Here is a 27,324-nt window from a genome sequence, read left to right as displayed (position 1 = left end):
TGGGAAACATTTTCCATCTGGCTCAATTACTTAGGTGCCAAGAAAAAACAAAATGAACAGAAGACGGGCATATTGTTGCTTCGATAAAAATGTGAATAAGCTTTTACATGCAGCTAATCTTTCCGCCGAACCGCCCCCACCCCCCCAGCCAGTTCTGGAGCAACTGCCCATGTCAGCCCTCTCAATGCCAAAATCACAAGACAAACAAGGATCGCCAGGCCTTTCTCTTCCCTGTTTCAAGCACCTCTCATCTGAGAGAACTCAAAATACGTTTAAAAATAAGTGGGGGATATGGCTTAGTGATAGAGTGCTTGCCTAGCAAGCATGAAGCCCTGGGTTCAATTCCTCAGTACCACATAGGCAGAAAAAGCCAGAAGGGATGCTGTGGCCTTGAGCAAAAGCAGTTCAAGGACAGTGCCCAGGCCCTGAGTTCAAGCCCCCAGGCTGGCAAAAAAAAAAAAAAAAAAAAAATTCAGTATCTGAGTTGGTTTTAGGATAGAGAAATGATATTTCCCACTCTTAGAAACATTAAAACTTTTGGGGGTAATTTCTAAACACTTTCATGATTAAATACTTAACACATACGAAAAAGTTTCTTGGGCCTATCTTTCACATTTTTCCTGAAGCCAAGCCCATCCTTTCATATTTCACTGGTGTTAACCACTACTTAACTTACCACATGATGCCCTCAACATTTTAGTTTTATATACTTTTGAATTTTATCAATGGAATTATACTATTCTTTTGTGATTAACCTTTTTCACTTAATGTTATGTTCCTAAAGTTCACTTATGCTGATGTAGTTTATAGAGATAAAAATATAGCAATGTAGTCAAGTGCTGGTGGCTCACACCTGTAATCCTAGCTACTCAGGAGACACATCTGAGGATCACAGTTCAAAGCCAGCCCGGGCAGGAAAGTCCATGAGACTCTTATCTCCAATAAACCACTCAAAAAACTGGAACTGGTGCTGTGGCTCAAGTGGTAGAGTGTTAGTCTTGAGCTGAAGACCTCAGGGACAGCGCCTAGGACCAGAGTTCAAGCCCCACAACAACAACAACAAATAGCTACAATGTATTTATTTATTCATTCTCTTAACAGGCATTTAGGTTTCCCATTTTTATCACTACATCCAAGTTGCTAGAGATGCGATGTGAGTTCTTTTGTGAAGTAGATGAAATAAGTTTGCCTATTCATGAATTTATTATATAGGCTTTTACCAAGGATGTAAATAGTTTTTTAGAATGCAAAAGAAATTTCAAAACAAAACGTTTTTGTAATTCCTTGTGTGCATTATGCATGTCAGCTGATACAAAGAAGCTCTCAGTTTTGCATTATCATCTGTTGTGTTTAAATGGTGTGTGATCTATGGAAAACTGATCCTGGGGCAGTGCAGTACTGGGGTCCGAACTCAGAATCTCATGCCTCCCAGGTCAATTCCCAGTCTTTTTTTGTTTTTGTTTTTTAGTTGTTTTTCAGAGTCTCATGTGTCTGTCTAGGTCTACATGAACTGAGATCTTCCCATCTATTCCTCTTGTGTGTCTGGAATGACAAGTTCTACTATGCCTGGCTTATGAAGATGTATTAGGATGGGGTCTTGCTCATCATTCCTGGGCCGGACTTGAATGGTGATCCTCTAAATCTCTCCAGTGGCTGGGCTTACAGACACTGTGCCTGGTTGCTTTGTCCTTAATAGTCTCCCCCCAAAAAACAAAGTAAATGTGAATATGCTTAGTGATAATATGACTGGGACTACTATTGAAAAACATGAATCAAGCATCTGTGGTATACAATCTAACTGTATGCCTGCATCCTGAGCAGCATCCTGGGTTTCCCAGGATGGTGGTCACATGGAACCGGTGGACAGTGGGTTCCAAGGGTCTGTTGAGCACTGAGGCTGAGACTGTGGGGACCAGGGGGCCCATGTTTTCCAACTTTACTGGATAATACTATTTTCCAAAGTGCCTACAACAATTTACAATCTCCCCAGAAGAATGTAATCTGTCATTGCTCTGTATCCTCTAATAACATTTGGTATTTTAAAATCTTTTTATTTTTGCCGATTTAATGACTTTAAAAGGAGGCATCTCGTGTGATTTAACTTCCATTTCCTTCATTACTAATTATTTAAGAGTCCCCTTCTATCCTCTCGGTTTATTGGCCATTTGCATTTTCCCTACTGTGAAATTCTTATTTCCCCCTCCCCCCACCCCCACACCCCCGTTCTTTTTTCTGAGCTCTTTATTACACTCTAGATACAAGTCCTGTATTGATCATATGTACCCAAAATATCTTCTCCTACTTTATCACTTCTTGTTTTCTTTTTGGAGGTACTAGGGTTTGACCTCAGGACTCAAGCTTGGTGGGCAGGCTCTCTACCACGTGAGCCACACTTCCAGTCTTTACATTACTCTTATTGTAGTATCATTTGGTGCATGTAAATCTCAATCATAACAAACAAGAATGTACTGCCAAATACTGGTGGCTCTTGCCTGTAATCCTGGGTACTCAGGAGGCTGAAATCTGTGGATGTGGGTTCAAAGTCAGCCCAGGAAAGAAAAAGCATGTGAGACTATTATCTTCACTTATGCTTCCAAAAAACTCAGAAGTGGAGTTGTGGCTCAAGTAGTAGAGCACTAGCCTTTAGTGAAAAAGCTCAAGGACTGCACCAAGGTCTTGAGTTTCAGCTCCAGGATTGGCACACAAAAAAGTCAATTTAAATTCATGTTTTTTGCTTTTGGCTACTGTATCTAAACATTTATCTCTGCTCCAAGGTCATAACTTTGAAGGCTCTAACCTACTCATTTCTAGAGCAGTATTTTCATATTCATCTGGATCTCATTGCATTTCAGGGTGTCTGACTTGATCCTCATGCAAAGAGTAAGACATTGTTTCAAAGATGAAGGCGGGATCTAAAGTCATGTAGCTGTAAAGCCAGGGAGCTCCGAGGACTGACTCAGTGTGAACCCAGAGGCCAGGAAGAGACAAGAAACAGGTGCCCCCAGAGCCTTTCAAGGGAGCATGATTTTGGATAGCACCACTCTCAAGAGTGCGGTATTTTGTCTGAGGCCCCAAGATACTAATGTAGTCTACCAGAAGATTCCCACCATTTGTTGGGAAAAAAAAAACATTATTTCTCCAAGTAATCTATAGTGTCAACTGCCACCTCTCCCCAAGGACCTGCAAGCAGGGCAGTGCCATCACAGAGCATGAGATGGTCGGAGCCCTGCCATCATTACTACAGTTTTCCCTTAAGCTGCCTAGTCAGTTAAGCGCACCAGTTCTTTCTCCCACAATTAATTTAAAAATCACTTTATGTCTCGGAAAGATTATTGGGATATTTGTTGGAATTTCTTTGAACTTATGTGCCCATATGAACTGTCTTTAAATTAGTGAGCCTTCTTTATCCATGAAGAGGGTTCTATGCCTATTTAATGTTTTCTAATATTTTACATAGTCTTCCACGGGGGGTCTTGTTGGGCTGAATCCCAAATGAAATTTCTCTTACTACAGTAATATTTCTAAAAAATTACATTCTTAAAACAGTAAATCATTTAAATACAAAAAAGATGAAATGCTTGCTAATTGTTAGAAACTTCTAACCACTCATGCCCAGTGATCTCCTAAGTGGACAATCCACAAAAATTAACTTACTTTTTTTGTATGCCAGCTTGAACTCAGGGGCCTAGATGCTGTCCCTGAGCTTTTTTTTTACTTAAAGCTAGCACTCTACCAATTGAGCCACAGCACACCACTTTGGCTTTTTCTAAATAGTTTATTGGATTAAAAAAGAGAGAGAGAGAGACTTATCAAAATGAACTCCAAGAAATGGCAACAAGAGGTTTTTATTTAACTTGTTGTGGTTTTTTTTTCTTCTTCTGTTTTTTCCCTTTGTCACTGGTTTTTGATTTCTGTACCTTTTGCCTTGTATGTAAGTTCATCTGATTTGGGGAAGGGTAGGGAGGCACAGAAGTGCTGAGACAAAGGGTAAACTAATTCAGCGTGGTACTCACCAGACACTATGTTTGAAATGAACTATACAGCTTGTGGGGGAAGGGGGCTGAGAGGGGAAAAACCAGGAGAAAATGAGGGAGGGGGTAAAACTATTCAAAAAGAAACGTAATCAATACCTGACTTATATAACGGTAACCCCTTGGTATATTATCTAGTTTCAAGGCCTTTCCTGCCTGAGCTATCTTTGAAATGCAATCCTCAGATCTTGGCCTCCTGAGTAGCTACAATTATAGGCATGAGCCATCAGCGCTTGCAGAAATTAACTTAAAAATTAAATACACACACACACACACACACACACACACACACACACACACACACACACACACACACACACACACACACACACACACACACACACACACACACACACACACACACACACACACACACACACACACACACACACACAAAATCTCACTATGGAGACCAGGCTGACTTGACCTCAAACTCAATCCTCCTACCTCTATTTCCTGAGTGCAGGGATTACAAGTATGTAGCACCACTGGCCCAGAGGGCAAAACATTTTAGTAATCTTTCTAGTATTTCAGTGCTTACTATGTACTTGACATTGACCCAAATGCATAAACTTCATAAACCTGGGGAAAAGTCTGTTAATCTCATTCAGTAGTTGGTAAAAATAAAAGAGCTAAACACTCAAAACTCAAGGAGGTAGCTCCAGGAAAAGAAGCTTAATTTTTATTTATTTTTTTTGGGGGGGTCCGGTCATGGGGCCTGAACTCTGGGCCTGGGCGCTGTCCCTCAACTCTTCAGCTCAAGGCTAGCACTCTACCACTTGAGCCACAGTGCCACTTCCGGCTTTTTTTTCTTTTTGTTTATGTGGTGCTGAGGAATCGAACCCAGGGCCTCATGCATGCAAGGCAAGCACTCTACCACTGAGCCACCTTCCCAGCCCCAGAAGCTTAATTTTTAATATACTCTTCTGTGACTTGCCTCTTGGTTGGGATAGGTAAGAATAAAATCCACTTTAACCTTGGAACCCAGTGGTTAAGGAGGCTGGAGGTACAGTTTAAACAGCTTAACAAGCAAAGTCCTCAGCTCAAACTCTAGCACTGCCAAAAACAATACCCACAAGACCAAAAATCTAGTAACCATGGATATAGCCCCAGTTATTTGAAAGGCTGAGATGCGAGGAACCCATGACTCATGACTTCAAGATAAGCCTAACAAAACCACACTGATACTGCATTTACAGAGTACTCTTCTAATGCATTAAAAATGACAAGCTGCTCTATAAATAATTAGCATCCAATACTTTCAGCAATTATAGTTTTTAAGTAGAGATAATATAACATAATGGAGACTTTCATAAAACCAGTATTCCTGAGCTGAGGATATAAAACTCAGTGCCGAGTACATGTCTAGCAAGTACATATAACATCCTGGATTTAATCCCCAGAACCACAAAAAAATGAACATATCTGTCTCTATTTTACTTGCCACATAATTTTTCAATTAGGTTTTTTCTCAATGATTAATTGCCAATTTTAAAATTATTGATTCAAGATTCAACAACAGATTCCACCAAGACCTGAAACACCTGCTTGGTGTCTATGATGGCTTCTGGGTACACCAACTACTGACTGCTCTGGTGATTTCCCAGCCATTCTGTTATTTACTATGTCTTTTTAATATGTAACCACAGAAGCAGCACTTCCAGAGCCAACAGGCTTCTGACCTTTAGTCATGACCCCAGTCAATCCTTTGCCACACCGACGCGCAAACCCTTGATCTAACCTTGTATTAATAATCTGTGGATAGTTATTTAAATCATTTGCTCACTATCACATAACATGCTAAGTGCTTGGGACCCATCAGCAAACAAAACAAAGTTTGATCCTAACAACTTTTTTCCTATGACAAAAAGCCAGCCAATGGGGAGATGGGGGCTAGCAAACTCCACCACTGTGGCCAGTCGATCAGCTTCGTATGTCTTATCTGTGGAATTAACATCGTCAAAACTAATGTGTACACAAGCCAAGTACTCTCAGCTAGCTACATGAATGCACACTGCTTTCAAAATGGTATTGAGAGTAGAGGAAAGAGAAGACAGAACAGAGGTAAAATGCGTCATACTTTCAAAATAACTGTGAGAGTCCTCATGAAGATCATTAATTTCACTGGAAAATGAAAATAAAGATCAGAAACAGGCTCCATTTTTCCTGTGCCATCTGAGCTGCTCTACAAAAACCAGATAACTGGCAACTTGTTAAAAATAGACAAGGCACCTAGTACCACACCACCACGTCCACCACAAAGGAAAGAGAATAATGACAGGTGGTGTGAGTACAGCTGATAGCCACAGGCAGCCTCAGGGGAGTTACAGGTCTCATGATTGAAAGCTATATTGAGTTTTCAAACACTGGTGCAAACATAAAAACCCAATTCTACAAGACCACTGTAACACAGACAGTAGACGCTGGCTAGTTACTTGTTAGAACTGCCTGTACAGCGGGACAGAGCTGGTAAAAGAGCAGGTCAACAGCCGGGAACATGCACACTGCTAGACTCGGAGATGCCTTGCCTGGCCTGGACCCAGAACCCCCACAGGGAAAAGAACTGAGTTTCCATGCCAGAGCAAACATTAGAATTTTACATTCTACAAGACAGACAGACAGACATTCACAAGTATGTACATAAAAAGTTCCTTTCACGTCAACAACGAAGAACCCACAGAATAAACAGTATTTATAAAAGCCAAAATATTCAAATCTTTAAAAAAAATCCAACTGAATAGATGCAGCAACATACAAAGAAACGGTTAAGCTCACAGGCTGAGGGAGAAGCCACACACTGGGGGCTCACGCCTGTAATCCTAGCTATTCAGGAGGCTGAGATCTGAAGGATTGGCTCAAAGCCAGCCCAAGCAGAAAATCTGCAAGATTCCATCTCTAAAATTACTAGCGTAAAGCCAGACTGGAGAAGCATGGCTCAAGTGGAAGAGTCAGCCATGACTGAGAAAGCCAAGCAGAGCTCAAGGCACTGAGGTCAAAAATAAGAGGCTGCTGGGCACCAGTGGCTCACGCCTGTAATCCTCAGGAGGCTGAGATCTGAGGATCAAGGTTCAAAGCCAGCCCAGGCAGAATAGTCTACGAAACAGTCTATCTCCAATTTAACCTGCCAAAATGGCAGACTGTAGGTATGGCTCAGATAGCAAAGCACCAACCAAGAGAGAGAAGGCAAAGTGAGAGCACAGGCCTCATATCCATATAAACAAAACAAAAATAAATTAAAAATCAAATTCAAACAACAGTAACAACAACAAAAATACACATAGTTCAGGTATTGTAGCAAACACCTATCAGTTATTCAGAAGGCGGAGACCGAGAAGATCAAAGTGTGAGGCTAGTTTGGGCAGAGTTAAGAAGACTCCATTTCAACAAATAAACCAGGTATAATGTATACACCTATAATCCCAACTATGAGGCAGGAATAGATAGGATGATTGTGGTACAAGGCTGGTTTAGGCCAAAACCATGAGACCCTAATTGAAAAATAATCTAACAAAAAAGACTGCAACTGGGCACCAGTGGCTAATGACTTTAATCCTAGCTACTCAGGAGGCTGAGACCTGAGGATTTCAGTTCAAAGTCAACCCACACAGAAAAAGTACATGAGATTCTTTGTTTTGGGTCCGGTCGTGGGGCCTGAACTCTGGGCCTGGGTGCTGTCCCTCAGCTCTTCAGCTCAAGGCAAACGCTCTATCACTTGAGCCACAGCGCCACTTCCGGCTTTTTTCTTTTTGCGTATGTGGTGCTGAGGAATCGAACCCAGGGCCTCTGGCATGCAAGGCAAGCGCTCTACCACTGAGCCACCTTCCCAGCCCAGTACATGAGATTCTTATTTTCAATTAACTACCAAAAAGATGGAAGGGAGGTGTCACTCAAGTGGCAGAGGGCACTCACCTACAACAAAAAATCTAGGAGAAAGAGCACAGGCCCTGAGTTTAAGCCCCAATACTGGTACAAAATAAAAACAAAAACACACTGGAGGTGTAGTAGAGCGCTAGCAAGCACAAAGCTCTGAGTTCAGCAACTAAGTGTTTTGATTAAAACATTACATTATGTAATGTTTCTTCTTCCTTTCTCTTTTCCTTCCTTTTTCTATGGGTTCCCTTTCAGTTAATTTTTTAAAATACAATTTTATTGACCTTTTCAGTTATTAAGAAATAAATGGTAGTGAAAAGTAAAGGGCAGAAAGACGGAAAGGAAGGAAAGGTGTAGTGAGACACATAATAAAGGCAATAAAAGACCAGGGAGGCCCATGTGGATGGTAGCTGCTATTCCCTACGCTGGTTCTAGCTCACTGAGCCCTCACAACGATGAGGCCAGAATTCTCAGCAGTTTCTAAAGGTCCATCTCAGCTACATCTGCCACATGGCAGGAAACAAAAACAAAGCAAAACAACAAAAAAAAAAGAATTTTAAGCAGACAGCCTCAATATATAAACTATTCTGCTGCCTGAACTTATTAAGGCTGAAGAAAAAAGATGGTAGGCCCTAAAATTTCATCTTAAATATAGAACTTCTAAGAGCAAGGCAGAGCATGGATCCCCAGCATTTGTCATCATTGTGAAGTAGTCTTAACAAAACAATCACAGAATGCCTTCACAATTCTCTTTTACCATGCAGCCATGCATGTTTGCATTTCCGTGACGTACCTGCAAGAAGAGACAGCAGCAGCATGGAGTATTCTCATGAAGCTGACTGCGGTTACAGGAGGGCAAGTGGTAGGACATGGGTTGATGGAAAGAAGGTGGGTCATGCAGCCAGAAGCAACCCTGATGGAAATCCACTAAGGAGCAAGTCAGGCACTGGGCCCAGGGGAGAGCTGGGTGGCTATGACATGTGAGGTCATTGTGATGCACTCCAGCACACCCAGCTGGAGGGCACCAATAGTTTAAGACCTAATATGCTTTTGTTCTGAGCTAGTCATCAAGCTTGTTTAGCCCACGTGAGTCTGGCTAGGTATCACTTGCAATCTCCACTATTCAGAAAGCAGAATGTGCATCGAGCCTCAGCAATGTTAACAAGTGCTTGTCTCAGAAACAAAATAAAGCTGGGCATGGTAATTCATGGTAATTACAATCCTAGCTCGTGGGAGGTAGATCTGGAGGATACAAGTTTGAAGCCAGCAGGGCAAAAACCTCACGAGATAACAAAACCAATAAAAGCTGGCTGTGATGTGGTGTTTTGTTAGTAAGCTAAGGCCAACCTGCAAAGCAAAAGTCCATTCAACACGGAGCTTAACTTACCACAGTCTAAGACAATAGTTCTGAAGTCCTTCAAAGTCAATGGGGAGGGGGAGGCAGATGGAAGCAACATGGATGTGCTTCACAGCAGGATACATTTTCAGATGTGAGATCTGCAGAGCAGAGTTCTCTCCCACCTGCAACCATCTGTCCTTTTATTTTATTTTATTTTATTTTGGGGGGGGGGAGTGGTACCAGTCCTGGGGCTTAAATTCAAGACCTGGACACTGTCCCTGAGATTTTTTTGCTCAAGCCAAACATTCTACATGTGACCCACAGCTCCATGTCCAGCTTTTTGGTGATTAAGTGGAGATAATACTCTCATGGACTTTCCTGCCCAGAACAGCTTCAAACTAGGATCTTCAGATCTCAGTCTTTTGAGTAGCTAGGATTACAGGCATGAGCTAATGGTATGCAACTTCAGTCTTTTCTTGTCCCTATTCCAGCACACACCATGCAGATGAGCCCCTTCCAAACTCGGGGGCAAGCTTCAAGTAGTAGGAATTGATACAGGCCAGTAACATGAACAAATTTCATCTTCATGAAGCTACAAAGGATACTGTCCAATACTGGCCGAGATCTAAGTCATTTCCTCCATTGAGCCAATACCGAAATGAGACTCACCTGAAGGAAACCAGCTGTCTGTCTTTGACACGCACGTTTCTGGTGACATTCATTTTCGAGCTTTCTCCTGCCCTACGAGAGCTCATTATACAGTCACAGAAGCAATGGCTTATTTACACCCCACCCCTGAGTACAGGAAAATCACCATCTATTTGCAATTATAATATCCTAAAAATAAGTCACTTGATTCTTTTAAATGTGAAAGGTAACAAGAGGCAACATTCTTGTTAAAAACTCAAAATAGAAAGTCGGTCATTTGCAAAATACTTCTAACAGGCAAAAACCACATCCATCCACATTTAGATGTTTTAAAAGTTTATGCTTTTTAAAAAAATAAAAAAAAGATATGCAGCCTATAAAAGTCAAGTTAAATGACCTGAACTAAACTTGAAAATGCAGGAATATCTCTGACATTCAAAATCTACCAGGCAAAGCTCTCAAAAATCTCATACTACCTGGAATGTGGTAATTTCACATTTCCCAGTGATAACATATGTTATATAAGCCTTTTGAATTTTATTCTACAATTCAATTATTTGAAAGTCGGAAAATTTTGGATAAGAACAATGATGGAAAATGCTGAATTATTTCATATTTTCCACTAGGATCTATAAATTCCAGTTTTATATGGCACGGAATTTCGGACACATGTCCCCATTCTCCACCTAGTTCTTCACATCACTGAGACACTGACAAAGCCACTAAAAACAAACTTCATGATAGAAAGGTAATGAAATATTCTTAAAAGTTTCAACTGGCTGGGCACAGAGGCTCATGTCTGTAATCCTAGCTAGGAAGATCTCAGTTCAAGGCCAACCCAGACAAAAAGTTCTCAAGACTCCATTCTCAACTAATAAAAGCTAGGTATGATGGTACCTCCTGTCATCCAGGTATGCAACTAGCCTCAATAGGCAGGTCTGATACAAATGGGTGATCCTATTGAAAACATTAAAGTGAAAAAGACAGTATGGCTCAAGTGGTAGAACATATTTCTAATAAGTATAAAATCCTGAATTCAAACCTTAGTACCTCCCCCCCACACAAAAAAAAAACCTAAAGCACAACTATGCAAAAATGTGTACAAGGGAAAAGTATGAGTGTGTGTGTGTATGCTTGTGCACACACTGATACTGGGGCTCAAACTCAGGCCTTGGGGGCTGGCCCTTAGCTTTTTCTCTCAAGGCTGGTATTCTACCACTTGAGTCATAGCTCTACTTCCAGCTTTTAGTCTCTAGGATTTGTCTGCCCAGGCTGGCTTCAAGCCAGACCCTCAGATCTCAGCCTTCTCAGTAGCTAGGATTACATGTTTGAGGTACTTGCGCCTGGCCAGGGCAATTCAATATTATAAAAATACAGAATTGTACCCTAGATACGCATCAATGCAAGCCATCCACCAGGGCAGGCTGCCCTCAGGAGAGCTGGCTCCCTACAAGCCTCACACACGCCTGCTCAGCACCCTGCATGTGTCCCTGCTGCCACCACCATCCTTACAACAGTTCTGGAAAGGACCAGGAACATTCCAACCTCAGATAGGGAAACCAAGCCAGTGAGGCTGAGTAGTTTTCAGGTTTCTTGCAGTGCTAGGATATGAGTTGAGAGCCTTTTATCTCACCACTACCTCCTACTGCCTCTCTCAGGAAAAATGGTAAAGCTGTGTGCTGGTAGTGTAGCTCAAGTGGTAGTGTGCTTACCCAGCATGCCTGAGGTCCTGGATTCAACTCCAGCACTGCAAAAATATGTATAGTCAGACCTTTGGCACCCCCAAATAACACAAAGCCTACTGACTTTGGGGAGAGGAATGTTCCATTTTATCAGTAAGCACTGTATGCCTAGGAAAGTGGTGTGCTTATTAGCACATCACAAATTCTCAATAGAAACTATAAGGGATCCAATGCCTCACCTAGCTCCACATCAGAGCAGAGGGCCCAGCCCCAAAGAAGTAAAACAAGAAATGTAAGATTTTAATTTTAGGTACTATGAGAAGTACTTAAAATTTTCAATTCTATTTAAATTTTGAAAAAAAATCGCAAACATAGAAAAATTGACAGGATATTATGAACTCTCCTACAACCACTGAGGGTGATATTTAAATAATTTAATATTTAATATGTGTTTTCCTAAGAGCAAAAGCAAACCAAACCACTAACCTATGCTACTATAATATAAACAAAAAGATAATAAACACAGCCAGACGCCAGTGGCTCACGCCTGTAATCCTAGCTACTCAGAAGGCTGAGATCTAAGGATCCTGTTTCAAATCCAGCCAGGGCAGGAAAGGCCATGCAATTGGTTTTTTCTTTTTGGTCCGGTCCTGGGGTTCCGGTCGTGGGGCCTGAACTCTGGGCCTGGGCGCTGTCCCTCAGCTCTTCAGCTCAAGGCTAGCGCTCTACCACTTGAGCCACAGAGACACTTCTGGCTTTTTTCTTTTTGCTTATGTGGTGCTGAGGAATCGAACCCAGGGCCTCAGGCATGCAAGGCAAGCACTCTACCACTGAGCCACCTTCCCAGCCCCGGCCAATTAACCACCAGAAAACTGGAAGTGGCGCTGTAGCTCAAGAGATAGAGTGCTAGACTTGAGCTGAAGAGCCTCAGGGACAGTGCCCAGGCTGAGTTCAATCCCTACAACTGACCAAAAAAGAGGATGGGGGGAGGAGGGGAAATCAAATCAAATCAAATCAATACCAATACATGCCTACCAATCTTTCCCAAGTCCCATTCAAGTTTTGCTATTTATCCAGGATTGACCTTTACAACATAAGGACACAGGACAGAGTCAATGTGTTGCATTCACTGACATGAATCTTTACTCTCCTTCAGTTTAGAACGGTTTATCAAGTCCTTTTATACTTTTAATACGTTTTGCAGAATATCCCTCAGGCAGGTTTGCTTGTCATTGCTTTAGGATTTCATGCAGGCCGTGCCTCGGCACGAATCATGTGATGCTACACTGTCTCACATCCTCTGCAAGTGACATAATTTCAATTTGCCTCTTTGCTGGTGATGTTCACCTGGTTCAGATGATTTAAGTGGCATCTTCCACATTTTCCACTCTTTTCTCCCTTTGTAGCCAATTGGCCTTTGTGGAGATTCATTTTGAAATTTAAATGATTTATTCTTCAAACTCTGAATCAGGAGTTCTTACATGGGTTTTCTTGCAAAGTAGGTGTGGAGAACTCTCAGTTCACTCTTATTCAATAGGCTGTAATTCATGACTATTGCTTCTTAAAATTTCGTGACCAAGTTATGAAAATTTGTCAGTGAAGCCTCCAAACTGGCTTCTGTGTCCTTTTTGGCACATTTCCATCCCTCTTCAAAGTGTTCCTTGTTTTTTTTATAAGATATTCCCCAGTTACCTTAAATATACCTGACCAGTCCCATGGTTGGCCATTTCTCTTAGCAGCCAGGGATGCTGTTAGTGGAAATTACTATACAGAACCCGGGATCTGGGCACCTGAGGGTCTCATTACTCCTGGAGGTACTGCTTCTAGGCATCTCATCTCCACTAGGGACAGAGCTGGGGCAGAGAAAAGAGATGTAGGAACACAGGTGCATAAGAACATATACACAAGTGTGTGTGCATTTTATAGTGGTATTACTTTGATATCTATCAGTACTTACTAAAATCCATGTACCCACGTCAATACTTTTTGTTCTGGTGCTAAGCATCAAACCCAGGGCCTTCCACATTTGAGCCAAGTGCTCCAGCTATTCACATCCAAACTCTGGACTGGATTGTTATCCAGCCCTGCAGATTGCAGAGCTCACTCTATGGTCTCCTCTCTAATGATATTTATAAAACTTTCTCCAAAAGGAGAGATGCTGGCTCCCATTATCCTGAACTTACTGATATTTAACCAGTCTGTCCCTGCTGAGGGGTGGCGCCATGTGCCCCTCATGAATGCCTCCACCTCTTCCACACCAACTACCTTAACTTACCTGGGCTCCGACATTACTGGGCAGGCTTCCTATACTAAGCTCTGCCTATTTACTAGGCTTTGGGACTGAATTGCTTAGAAGGAGGATGAGGGGGGGAAGGAGAGAAAACAAACACTTTTAGAATTAAAATAATATGTAAAAGTCTATTTTAAAAAGGATATCCATTAAATTTGAATTTGTGACCACTCAGAGAACAAGCCACAGTTCACCTTTGCATCATTTATGAAGAACAGGTTTGCTAAGTACATGAATAGTATAAACAAGCTTGTAACCCAGATGTTTAACCTACTTAAGGAAACTAATTGTTTTTAAACATTAAAATCACTGGGCATGTACTTGCCTTTAATTATAGTCTAATTACAAATGATTTCTATTTTCTTCATTATAGCTTTGATAAGCCCTACTTGATTACATTTGTACTTAGTCCCAATACAGTTAAGATTTTTAAAAAGATTAATCACTTTCACCTTACAATTAATCACTGTAACAATGTTAAACTTCCCAGTGATTCTTTTTTTTTTTTTCAGTTGAGTGACATGTGGCTCAAGAAGCCCCGCCTCCCAGTGGCTGCGCAGGACACTCCTGAAGCCCCTGCTCTGCATGGCCACCTAGGACCACCCCCTCATGGCCACCCAAGACTGCTCCCGAAGCCCTTGTTCCCCATGGCATCAACACAGGCCTAAGGCCTAAGTCCAGGACCTGAGTTCAAGACCCACAACCACCACCATCAACCATGGATACAGTGAGGTGAGTACTCAAAAAACTATCTGTTCCCACCATTTGCACCTTATTCCATCCAAAATATCCCATTTTACAAAGCAGGGATTTGCTCAATCGGTGCAAGTTCGGTTCTGAACTGTGTTTAGGAAGGCCTGGGAAGAAGGTATGTCAGATTAAAGCACACTGTTCATTCACTTCTTGCTTTCTGCCTTTGGCCTGGTTTCTAAGTGCTAGGACTCCATTTTTCTTATGAAGATAAACCATTACCTGGACATGCTGTCAAAAGGACTAAATAAGGTAAGGGGAAGTACCTGCTAAATAATAGGCACCTAATAATTATTGCTCATGTCCTTCCACTCAGAGAGCCTTAAGGAAACAGTATGATTCAGAGCAATGCTTCAACACTAGTCCAAACCACCTTGGAGAGAGCCCACAGAAGAACTACTTGACCCACGTACCCACCTAAAGTGACCCAAGAAAGTAGTATCAGTACTCAGGATGGAGGTGACATTTCCTAACAAAGAAATAAAAATAAACAGGCTAAAGCCGGGCGCTGGTGGCTCACGCCTGTAATCCTAGCTACTCAGGAGGCCGAGATCTGAGGATCGCGGTTCAAAGCCAGCCCGGGCAGGAGAGACCGTGAGACTCCTATCTCCAATAAACCACCAGAAAACCGGAAGTGGCGCTGTAGCTCAAGTGGTAGAGCACTCGCCTTGAGCTGAAGAGCTGAGGGACAGCGCCCAGGCCCAGAGTTCAAGCCCCACGACCGACAAAAAAAAAAAAAAATAAATAAAATAAAATAAACAGGCTACATTCTCTACCTTGCTTTCCACAGAGAGATACCAACTAGTCTCAGGGATCCCAAAGACTCCTGGCCCTGAGACCACTGGACAGTTTCTCAGTGGTGGACTGTCTGCTTTTTACCTATCAGCTCTGACAAGTGCCAGAGACGAAATGTTAGGACTCTTCATTTAAAACATTATTAAAAACCTATTAGAAGAAAAGTTTTCAAATCAAAGGTGTTAATAATGTGATGCATCATAGGCTATCCAATAGTGCTTAAAGAGAAAAAGAGTAGCCGGATGCTGGTAAACAGGTAACTCACGCTGGACTGTAATACTGCTTTCTCAGTGTTCTAAGCTCCCCTATGCCTAAGACTGAGAACCATCAGGTAAAAATCTGGTAGACTTCTGGAAGCACCCAAATCTAGCCTGATCTCAGAAAGGAATAATTGAGCTAGGTACCAGTGGCCTGTAATCCTAGCTACTCAGAAGGCTGAGATCTGAGGATGGCCATTCAAAGCCAGCCCAGGTATGAAAGTCTGTGAGACTATTATCTCCAATAAACTACTCAGAAAAAGCTGGAAGTGGTGCTGTGGCTCAAGTGGTAGAGTGCTAGCCTTGAGCACAGAGAGGCGCAGGGACAGAGCCCAGGACCTGAGTTCAAGACCCACCACCATCATCAACAACAACAAAAACAAAAACAGAAAAGAAAAGAAGAGAAAAGAAAAGAAAAGGAGGAATGGGGAAGGGAAAAGATAGGGAAAGGCAAGGGAAGAGGAAGAGGGAGAGGAAGAAAGGGAGAAGAGGAGAGAAAAGAGGAGACAAGTAGAATTGGGACAATCAAGTGGGCAAAATATTTCAAATGTGTGGCCTCAATAGAAAACACTAGGATCAGTAATAAATTTTAAAACTGCCCACATATAATACCGGATGATTTATTTGCTGTTTATCTTCAACATTTGACAACCTAAGATTTCTTGGCAATCCAGGTTACGTGGTTTCCATGTGGTATTTCTTTTAAAACCATGAAAATTAGTTTCCATTGATGAGGTAGAAGCTTAGTGGCATTTCCTTTCCAAACTGCTGCAAGAGCAAACCTGGTAGTAAAAGAACACACAAAAATGTCCAGAGGCGGATGAGGCTATGCCACAGTCTTTTTTTGTTGCTGTTGTTGGTCATGGGGCTTGAACTCTGGGCTTGGGCGCTGTCCCTCAACTCTTCAGCTCAAGGAAGTGCTCTACCACTTGAGCCACAGCACCACTTCCAGTTTTCTAGTGGTTTATTGGAGATAAGAGTCTCATGGACTTTCCTGCCTGGGCCGGCTTTGAACTGCGATCCTCAGATCTCAGCCTCCTGAGTAGCTAGGATTACAGGCGTGAGCCATCGGCGCCTGGCTTTTGCCACAGTCTTTTACCGTGAGTCTACACCATGGTCTTAACAAGTCATTCTTCCTTCATGTATAAGGGTAAGGCTGCATGCATTTGCCAAGCCCATGTGCTTTCAGTCTCCAGGCTAAGTTTAAAGGGGGTTTCCTTAGGCTTACAAAAGACCTAAGCCTGAGTGGCATGTCATAGGATCAGGCTAGTGTCCTTACCCAACAGCAGAAGTCCAAAAGTTTATTTACTTTTTAAGGAATTTATTAAGAAGCCAGGTGCTGATGGCACATGCTTGCAATCTTAGCTACTCAGGAAGCTGAGATCTGAGAATTGTGGTTTGAAGCCAGCCTGAGCAGGAAAGTCCATAAGATTCTTATTTCCAAAAACTACAAAAACAAAACACAATAAAAAACCCCACAAAACCAAGAAAAAGGCAGAGCTGTGGCTCAAGTGGTAGAGCACCAGCCTTGAGCAAAACGAAACAAAAAAACTCTCAAAGACAGTGACCAGGCCCTGAGTTCAAGCCCCAGGACAGGGACGGACACACACACACACACACACACACACACACACACACACACACACACACACACACACGGACGGACACACATACATACACACACACACACACACACACACACACACACACACACACACACGTCTACATATAGTATAGTCAGCCTCTGCCCCTCCCTGCAGATATCAAAATCCAAAGATGATTAAGTTATAAAATGTCATAGATAAGCACATTCTCCTGTTTATTTTAAATCATTTCTAGATAGCTTGTCATACCTGATATTATGTATACAGTGAGACTCCTGACAAAAAAAAAATGCTGTGTATGTTCAGTACATGGAACATTTTCAATCACCAGTTGAAGGAAGATGCAGAACACTTCAGTGTGGAGGGTAGCATGTATACTCATCTTGCCTAAAGTGTAGATTTCTTCCAGAAGGAAAGGTTGTGGAAGCTACTACAGAGCTACTTGGTCTAGGAGTGCTTTTTGGGGGGGTTGTTTCTTTCTTTTTTCCTAAGGCAGAATAGCAGAGTGCTCAAGCCAAGGCTAATCAATCTAACCTCTCAAAAGTTGGTGGAGAGGGCCTCAGGAAGAGTCTAGCTGAGTTAGTGCAACTCAAGTACCCAGAACAACATACTTGGGGTAGCACACCAGAAGGCATCTTAGCTTTCCCTTCAAATGGACAGGGTCTCATTTCTCCCAACCCAGATTTCTCTATGGCTACCTCGGGTTTTTAGTTTACTGGAAACCCAGCTTGAACTCTCATTTCACACACCCATACACGCAACACTGTCCAACACTACCGTTCCAGGTATACTCCTACTTGGCTTCAGACAGCCCCAACTAATTACAGTTTTGCCTGCAGAGAAAAGGCCTGCACTGACACAGACCGCAGCATTACCAACAGAGCCACTCCTCCTCTCTCCAGCAAGTTCTCTGTAGCTTGCTTTTTCTTGTGATGGGGATTCCAGGGCTCTTTTTCCTCTCAGGCTTTATCTCCTACTTCATAGAGGCAGTGATGCTTCCCTGGGGAATGCCCTCCCATTCCCAACACACCTTACTCTCTAGAGCTAGGATGTCATCTGTGCCATGAACCACTTCCCACAATTAGTGTCTCTTCTCTGACTTAGTCAAATGCTTGCTGGATGCTAGGCTCAGTTCAAGTTGCCAAAGACAAAATCATTATTGCACCTTCAAAGCTCTCCACCCACTCCTTCCCCCAGACTTCCTACTCACACTTTGGAATAAAGCCTGCCACGTGCTAATGGCTCCCCTCTGTAATCCTAACTACTCAGGAGGCTGAGATCTGAGGACCACAGTTCAAAGCCAGCTAGGGCAGGAAAGTCCATGACACTCATCTCCAATTAGCCACCAAAAAAGCTGGAAGTGGAGTTGTGGCAAGTGGTAGAATACCAGCTTTGAGCAAAAAAGCTCTGGGATAGCACCTATGCCTGGCACGAGAAAAAAAATGAATGAAAGCCCACTGGGGGCAAGGATTTTTCTATTTTTGCTCACTGATTTAATCCCCAGAGACTAGCATAGCTCCTAAAACACATAAAACCATTAATAAATGTTTGATGAGTTACTTCAAGTCATTCTTGATTCATTTGTTCATTTACAAACAGTCTCAGAGTGTTTTGTCTAGTGTGGGGTAAGGCCCTGGATTAGATCCCCAGCAAAAACAAAAGGAGAACAAGTTCAGGTCCTAGAGCTGCTCAATATACTGGCAAGAAGAAAACAGAATCCTGGGGACTCCTCCATGGCAGACAGCAACAAGCATGATGACACTGGTGGGGGGGGGGCCCTGTGGGCCTTGGGGCAGCCTAGTGGACCCTTCTGCTTCCCAAGTCAGGCAATTGAGGCTTATGTTTGCTGGCTAACCTACTTTCCCAAGCCATTTCCTGTCTGAGTTCTCTTATACTACTCTTTTTCCCCACACCCAAAAGTCTGTGAGGCTCTTATCTACAATAGAGCTTCAAAAGAAGCTAGAAGTGGTGCTGTGGCTCAAGTAGTAGAGTGCTAGCCTTGAACAAAGAAACTTGGGCCCTGAGTTCAAGCTTCAGGACCAGTGCAAAAAAATAAAAATAAAAAATCAACATACCAGTCCAAACAACCCATCTACTCTTCTCCAGTCAGCCAACATTGTGTCCTACTAACTCAACACTTCCCACTATCCCTAACTCTACCTGATGTTGTTACCACTACCTGAAAGAATGATAACAATAGTAATTACAAAACAGAACCACACTGATCCAAGAAATGTTCTGAACCCTTTAAAAGGCCACCACCCCACCTCCAGATTACTCACTATTCCCTTTACTAAGCAACTCCTCCCTTTAAGTCCCAGCTTTCAGCACATCAGCACTGTCTTTGTTACAGGCAGCATTACTCTTACTAGTTAAAATCCACAGGTAAAAGCTGGGTCTCATTTTTCTATTGCCAGCACTACACAGGGCCTGACACATTGAATATGATCAATGAATACCTACATAATAAACACATCCTTCCAATCCCACGTTCAAGTTCAAGTCTACCCAGCACTCAACACAGCTAACCCTGACCTCTCCCTTCTCTCTCTGCCCCAGCTCCCTTATAACCCTTGCTGAGGCTGCAACCCCCCACCAAGCCAGCTGATAAGCATTATCATACAAGTGCAGGCCCATGACCTCCTAGCTGTGGTCTTGATTAGAGGAGTGCACTGTCTCTCACTGAGAGAAAGGGACAAGGGGACATTTCACGTAGGATCACCAGATTTTAGGTCTCTGTCATTTAAAATATAACAGTGGAGGACAGGTATGTTAGATAATGTTAGATAAGCTGTCATGGCCAATATACACAACTCATTAAGAGCCAAAAGACTGGCAAAGTATGTCAGTCGAACAGGGTTGTGATGGTGCATGTCTGTAATCCAGCACTGAAAAGGCTGAGGCAGAAGGATTATCATTTCAAGACCAGACAGTGTTAAATAAAAATAATAAAAATAAACCATTTATAAGTAATAGTCATAACACAAGTAATATTAATTTTGTGACCTACTTGACACTTTTATATAATCACTACCATCATGTATCTCATTAAGTCTGACAAGTACCTTTTTTATTTTTCTAGAGCCTACAACTGTTTAGTATCTAAAGGACTAGTCTTCTTTCTCCTTTTTTTTTTTACACTAATACAGAACAGATACAGAGCAATTTTTCTTACAAGGTGACTCAATGAAACTATCATTACTGTAATCAGTAAACAGAATGAAGGAAGGCAGTTCTGAAGCTTGAAATAGGTTTATTCCTATGAATGAGGCCAGCAAAGCCAGCAAGCACAAGGCCTACTATAACTCTGGCTGAGACAGTCTCTAATTACAATGTGCTTCCCAAATGCTTAACTGGAGCACCTGTGTTATCAACGGCAGAAGAAGAGAAAACAGTATAATGGTTTTCATAAAGAAATATTCAGCCGGGCGCTGGTGGCTCACGCCTGTAATCCTAGCTACTCAGGAGGCTGAGATCTGAGGATCGCGGTTCAAAGCCAGCCCGGGCAGGAGAGACTGTGAGACTCCTATCTCCAATAAAACCACCAGAAAACCGGAAGTGGCGCTGTAGCTCAAGTGGTAGAGCACTCGCTTTGAGCTGAAGAGCTGAGGGACAGCGCCCAAGCCAAGTTCAAGCCCCACGACCGACAAAAAAAAAAAAAGAAATATTCAACTAAATGAGATTATCCCTTTACGTTTTTGTTAAATTCTTTTTTCCCCTTTGAAATGATGGTAATAGGGCTGGGAATGTGTCTTAGCAGTAAACTGCTTGCCTAGTGAAGTCCTGGGTTTGATTCCTGAGTACCACATAAACAGAAAAGGACAGCAGTGCTGTGGTTCAAGTGGTATAGTGCTAGCCTTGAGCAAAAGAGACTCGGGGACAGTGTCCAAGACCTGAGTTCAAGCCCCAGGGCTGGCAAAAAAAAAAAAAAAAAAAAAAAAGGAAGGAAGGAAGGAAGGAAGGAAGGAAGGAAGGAAGGAAGGAAGGAAGGCAGGCAGGCAGGCAGGCAGGCAGGCAGGCAGGCAGGCAGGCAGGCAGGAAATAAAGTGGTGAGTCTTTAAAAATTTTAAACTGGTAACTAATGCTGGATTCCAATACTGCTTTCTCAGTGTTCTAGCTCTCCTATTTGTAAATCTGGAAAGTTTGGGAGACATCTGGGAATACCTAAATCTAGCTTGGTTGTAGAAAGGAATAATTGAGCCAGGTATTGGTGACTCACTCCTATAATCCTAGCTTTTTCAGGAGGCTGAGATCTGAGGATCACAGTTCAAAGCCAGCCCAGGCAGGAGTCTATAGGATTCTTATCGTCATATAACTGCCAATAAACTAGAAGTGGAGTTATAGCTCAAAGTGTTAGAGCACTAACTAGTCTTGAGCAAAAAAGAGCTCAAGGATAGCACCCAGGCCCTGAGTTCAAGCCCCATGACCAACAAAAAAGAAAGAAAGGAATAACTGAAATGGGAAGCTAACTGTGTACTTCCTTAAGTTGAGACTAAAACACAAGAACAAAACCAAGGGTACTTATAGGAAAAAATATATTATACTATCTGAAGCCATGTAAGAATTCCTGTAGTTGGCAAAGGCTAATTATAGTATAGCTTCATCATAGCAAGAGCCATCTTTATGTAGGCAAATCTATTAGTAACCCCAGAACAGTGGGAAATACTGAAGAAACCAAACATACTGAGTGTGTGTACAGAATATATTAACTACTCTTAGTTGGGAGATGTATCTCCAGGAAACCTGAAAAGGGGGGATGGAAGGGTGTTTCCACTTCCCTACCAAAAAAAGCATGGCAATGTTTTCTATAAGGTTTTTCAAAGAAAATACATAATCTGCCAGTTGGGGAGATGTTTTCTACTTAAATTTCTCTAAAATCTCTAATAGGAAATATACCTAGTTATTCCTCAGTATCTATGGGAGACTGATTCCAGGATGCTCTTCGCATACCAAACTAGATACTCAAAAGCAGCTTGTATAAAATGACAGAGTAAGCCGGCACCAGTGACTCATGCCTGTAATCCTTGCTACTCAGGAGGCTGAGATCTGAGGATCATGGTTCAAAGCCAGCCTGGGCAGGAAAGTCCCTGAGACTCTTATCGCCAATAAAGCACTCAGAAAACCGGAAGTGGCACCGTGGTTCAAGTGGTAGAGTGCTAGCCTTGAGCTGAAGAGCTGAGGGACAGTATTCAGGGCCCAGAGTTCAAGTCTCATGACTGACAAAAAAAGAAAAAAAAAATGACAGAGTTTTTACATGAAACTTACATGCACCTTCCATATTCTTTAAATCATCTCCAGATTACATGTCTGTTTGGATGCAGTACGTTTTTTTCCTGACTGCACTTTTATTTCTTATCATAAATATATACACACATATACACAGACAGCTAAGTATGTGTAAAAAAAAAAAAAAAGTAATGGACTATTTCTCATTGTAGATAAAAAAAACTTCTTTGATCAGAATGTCTTTTTCCCTGTCATGAACAAAAAAGACAACATTTTGGTTATCAAAAATATTCACCTAGCTGGGCATCAGTGGTCTATAATCCTAACTCCTCAGGACACTGAAATCTGAAGATTGTGGTTCAAAGCCAGCCCAGGCAAAAAAGTCCCCTTAAGATTCTTATCTCAAATTAATCACTCAAAAACCGGAAGTAATGCTGTGGCCCAAGTGGTTGAATACTAGCCTTGAGAGCACAGAGAGGCTCAAGGACAGTACCCAGGCCCTGAGTTCAAGCCCCACAACACAGACACACACAGACACACAGACACACACACAGACACACACACACACAGACACACACACACACACAGACACACACACACAGACACAAACAGACACACAGACACACACAGACACACACACAGACACACACACACACACAGACACACACACAGACACAGACACACACACACAGACAGACACACAGACACACACACACACAGACACACACACAGACAGACACACAGACACAGACACACACAGACACACAGACACAGACACACACACAGACACAGACACACACACACACACACGCACACACACACACACACACACACACACACACACACACACACACACGCCAGGCACTTGTGGCTCATGCCTATAATCCTAGCTACTCAGGAAGCTGAGATGGGAGGACTGAAGTTCAAAGCCAGACTGGACAGGAAAGTCCATGAGACTTTTAACCTCCAACTAAAACTAACCATCAAAGAAAAGCCGGAAGTAGAGTTGTGGCTAAAGTGGTAGAGCACTAACTTTGTACAAAAAAGCTCAGGGACAGCACCCAGGAGTTCAAGCTCCAGGACTGGTATCAAAAAAAGAAAAAAAGAAGAATCTGCTTCCATAGGCTGAAGTAACAAACTAATATCTTTTTCTTTAAGTTACTTATGAATTTGATTGGAGTGACAACTAGATGAAATGATCGATTTGATTCTCTAGAACAGCAAAAATTGGTATCACATTCTGGAATATAGTGATCCATGAGTAGCTCCCTCTAAAATTTTTTCAAACCAGTGAGGAAATTCTTGGTAGAGTAGGAAATCAGTAGGCAGAGTCCAACTTCTTGGGGTTCTATTTTGAATGGGGTAAAACAGAACATACCTGAATACATCATACATAGTATCAGACAGTTTGCTTCTGTACACTTAATTTTGTATTCAGGATTTCCATGCAAATTTTATTTCTCATAGTAGATCCAATAAAAAAATTGAAAGCCACTGTTCTAAGCTTTCCAATTATTTAACTTCAGCTTGTAAATAGAAACTTCTTGGCATAAGAAAGAGCAGCAAGCAGGGCGCTGGTGGCTCACACCTGTAATCCTAAGCTACTCAAGAGGCTGAGATCTGAGGAACATGGTTCAAAGCCAGTCCGGACAGGAAAGTGAGACTCTTATCAACAATAAACCACTAGAAAACTAGAAGTGATGCTATGGCTCAAGCAGTAGAGAGCTCAACCTTGAGCTGAAGAGCGCAGGGACAGAACCCAAGCCCAGAATTCAAGCCCCACGACCAACAAAAAAAAGAAAGAAAGAAAGAAGAGCAGTTATTTCTGTCAGCCAAACAGGAAAAGAAACAATCACATGGCAAGATACCTACTGATCCCAAACTGTGTTGCTCCAGACTCCTGGAGAAAACAGCAATCATCTGTTAGGTCTCCAACCTTGAAGACACTCAAAGGCATTATTTTATTTAGCCCATTATGTAAGTCCGGTTCTTACAAATGCATAAATCTATAATCAATATGTTTTGTCCTTTTTTTTTTTCTTTTGATCAGTCTTGGGTCTGGATGCTGTCCCTGAGCTCTTCAGCTTAAGGCAAGTGCTCTACCACTTGAGCTACAGAGCCACTTCTGGTTTTCTGGTGGTTAATTGGAGATAATTGGAGAAAGTCTCATGGACTTTCCTTGTCCAGGCTGGCTTTGAACCACTATCCTTAGCCTCCTGAGTAGCTAGGATTACAAGATTGAGCCACCAGTGCCTGGCTCAAAGTGTTCTATTCTATAGGCTGAGACAAAAGGATTGCTTGGGTCCAGGAGTTCAAGGCCAGCCAGGGCAAGAGAGAGAGATTCAATTTATCTTTTGGGGGAGGAGTGGAGGGGATACTAGGGCTTGAACTCAGGGCCTAGGCACTGTTCTTAAGCAAGGCTGGTGTTCTACCACTTGAGCCACAATTGTATTATGGCTTTTTTTTTTGGTTGTCCAAAATCAAAATTGTGCAGTAATTAAAAACAAAATGCTTACTTCCTAGAGTGAACAAGGTTTAGTTACAAACAGGTGCAAAGCAATGTCTATCCTTTTTGGGTATTGCTTTGAAGATCTAGGTAGTCAATGGCAACAAAGCAGTCTTAACGAGTAGATTCATTAAAAGTCTTGGAACCTGCTTTTTATAAACTAGTAAGAGTCACTTAAATTCAGTAAACATTAGTTCTCCTGACTCAAGTGGGCAAAAATAGCCTGCATACAAAATATAAGCACGCCAGGCACCCATGACACACGCCTGTAATCCTAGTTACCTAAGCTCTGAGGATCCCAGTTTGAAGCCAGCCTGGGCAAGGAAAGTTCAGGAGACTCTTATTTCCAAGTAACCTCTCAAAAACCAGAAGTAGAGCTGTGGCTCAAAGTGGCAGAGTGCTAACCTTGAGCAACACAGCCCAGGCCCCAAGTTCAAGCCCCACAATGGATAAAAATACACAAATATATATATATACAAATATATATATGTGCATATATATATATGTATGTATGTATGTATGTACACAAACTCTCCAGCCCTGTGGTAGATGCCCCCCACCCCCTGCCCTACATTGGGTAGAGGAAAAGCTGACTTAAAGCTGCAGGAATTCCTGACTCCTGTTTCATGCCCTGCCCCACTCTCCCCAGTCTAGCCACCATTCCCCTGAGTTCAAAAGAAATTAACATGAAAAGGAGCAGAAGTGCTCCCGCCCCCATCATATTTAGTCTGATGTTAAAATGGAAGCCTCCTCATGGGAAGCATTTAAGAAAAATGACACACACTAGTGTCACACCACAAACTGATAGCAAAGTACCATTCTACTGATTTCAGCTGAAGCAATGTTTTAAATTGTCTTGTTTGTAAAAAAATTGCCTGATCACCAGTAAAAATGAAAGGCTTCACCCTTCCAGTTGCAAAAATTTCACTAGGCCAAGCCCACATGTGTCCAAAGTAATATTAGTCCTGTGAACTGCTTTGTGATGAAGCAATCTAGACATCTGGCTGGGAGCAGCATGCTTTTGTATAATCTGAGCATCCGCTATGCATCCTCTCTGAAAGTGGCATGCAGCTAGTGGCCCTCAAACGGGATTTTACTTTAATTAATTAAAGACTTGCACCATCCTACAGGAAAATCTGTACGTTTAGGAAAATGTGGGTATTATGTAAGCTTATTTTTTCATGAAAAAAGCACTAAGTTTGACCAGCTCTAAATACAAATCATGTATTGCTAAGAAAAATTTTAGGTTCAAACTGAAATGTGTTGCAACTACAAAATACACACCAGAAGCTGGGCGCTGGTGGCTCACGCCTGTAATCCTACCTACTCAGGAGGCTGAGATCTGAGGATTGCGGTTCAAAGCCAGCCCGGGCAGGAAAGACTGTGAGACTCCCATCTCCAATAAACCACCAGAAAACCAGAAGTGGCGCTGTAGCTCAAGTGGTAGAGCGCTTGCCTTGAGCTGAAGAGCTGAAGGACAGTGCCCAGGCCCAGAGTTCAAGCCCCACGACCGACAAAAAAAAAAAAAAATACACACCAGATTTCAAAGATTTAGTATGAAAAAAATGTACAATATCTCACTAGTTTAAAATCAATTACATACCCCCCTTTTTTAAAATACTGGAGTTTGAACTTAGGGACTGTGCTAGGTCCTGAGTTCAAACTCCAGTACTGCCAAATCCCACTGAACCATACCTCCTCCAACCCTTTTTGATTTACTTTTGAAATAGGACTTCCCTTTTTTGTTCTGGCCCACACTTGGACTTTACATTTCCTGTCATGGCAGGAATAGCAGGCATGGTAAATCACACCCAGCTTCTTCCTTTTGTTGTGAGGGAGTATTGGAGACTTTCATGCATGGGCTAACCTTGTACCTAATCTCAGCCTCCCACATAGCTGAAATGATACTCATGTACCCTATAGCACCTAGCTATGGGGTTAGGATGGGGGTCTCATGTTTAGCCTCAAACAACCATCCTTTGGATCTTCCAAATAGCTAGGATTATAGGTGTGAGCTGCCAGTATCTGGTTACATATCAATTCTATATCTTAAATCAATGATACGTCTTGTATATACTAAATTAAACTTTAATGTGATTCCTGGAAAATTTTAAATAACTTATGTGGCTTGCTTTCTATTTCTACTGGACTGTGCTTATAGCATATAATATAATGATTCCCAAACATCTTCTACAGGAGCCTATCTCCACACCCGCCTGGAACAGTGCCATTACCAAAGAATCTTCTTCCTGTATGACTGCATCCGTGATTGAAAAATCCTTCCCTCATCCTTAGGTGTCTGTGGCTACCATTCTTTTCACCCTTT

At 42.2% G+C, this 27,324-nt stretch overlaps 1 protein-coding gene across 7 annotated transcripts in view; it reads right to left on the bottom strand.

Annotated features, from left to right (window-relative positions):
* Positions 1-27,324, bottom strand: part of Tnrc6b (trinucleotide repeat containing adaptor 6B) — a 237,367-nt gene that overhangs the window by 96,818 nt on the left and 113,225 nt on the right. The window contains exon 1 of one of the 7 annotated variants that reach the window (XM_069999584.1): positions 8,695-8,819. The exons of the other annotated variants lie outside the window; for them this stretch is intronic. Within the exon in view, the coding sequence (XP_069855685.1) occupies positions 8,695-8,798 (104 nt within the window). The 5' untranslated portion in view covers positions 8,799-8,819. Of the gene's footprint in view, positions 1-8,694; positions 8,820-27,324 lie in introns of those variants that run through there. 7 annotated transcript variants of the gene reach the window in all.

The sequence above is a fragment of the Dipodomys merriami genome, unplaced genomic scaffold, assembly GCF_024711535.1.
Source record: "Dipodomys merriami isolate MVZ:Mamm:240054 unplaced genomic scaffold, mDipMer1.0.p SCAF_55, whole genome shotgun sequence".
Lineage (NCBI taxonomy): Eukaryota > Metazoa > Chordata > Mammalia > Rodentia > Heteromyidae > Dipodomys > Dipodomys merriami.
Note: the sequence above shows the minus strand (reverse complement) of the source record. Positions and strands in the feature narration are given on the sequence as shown.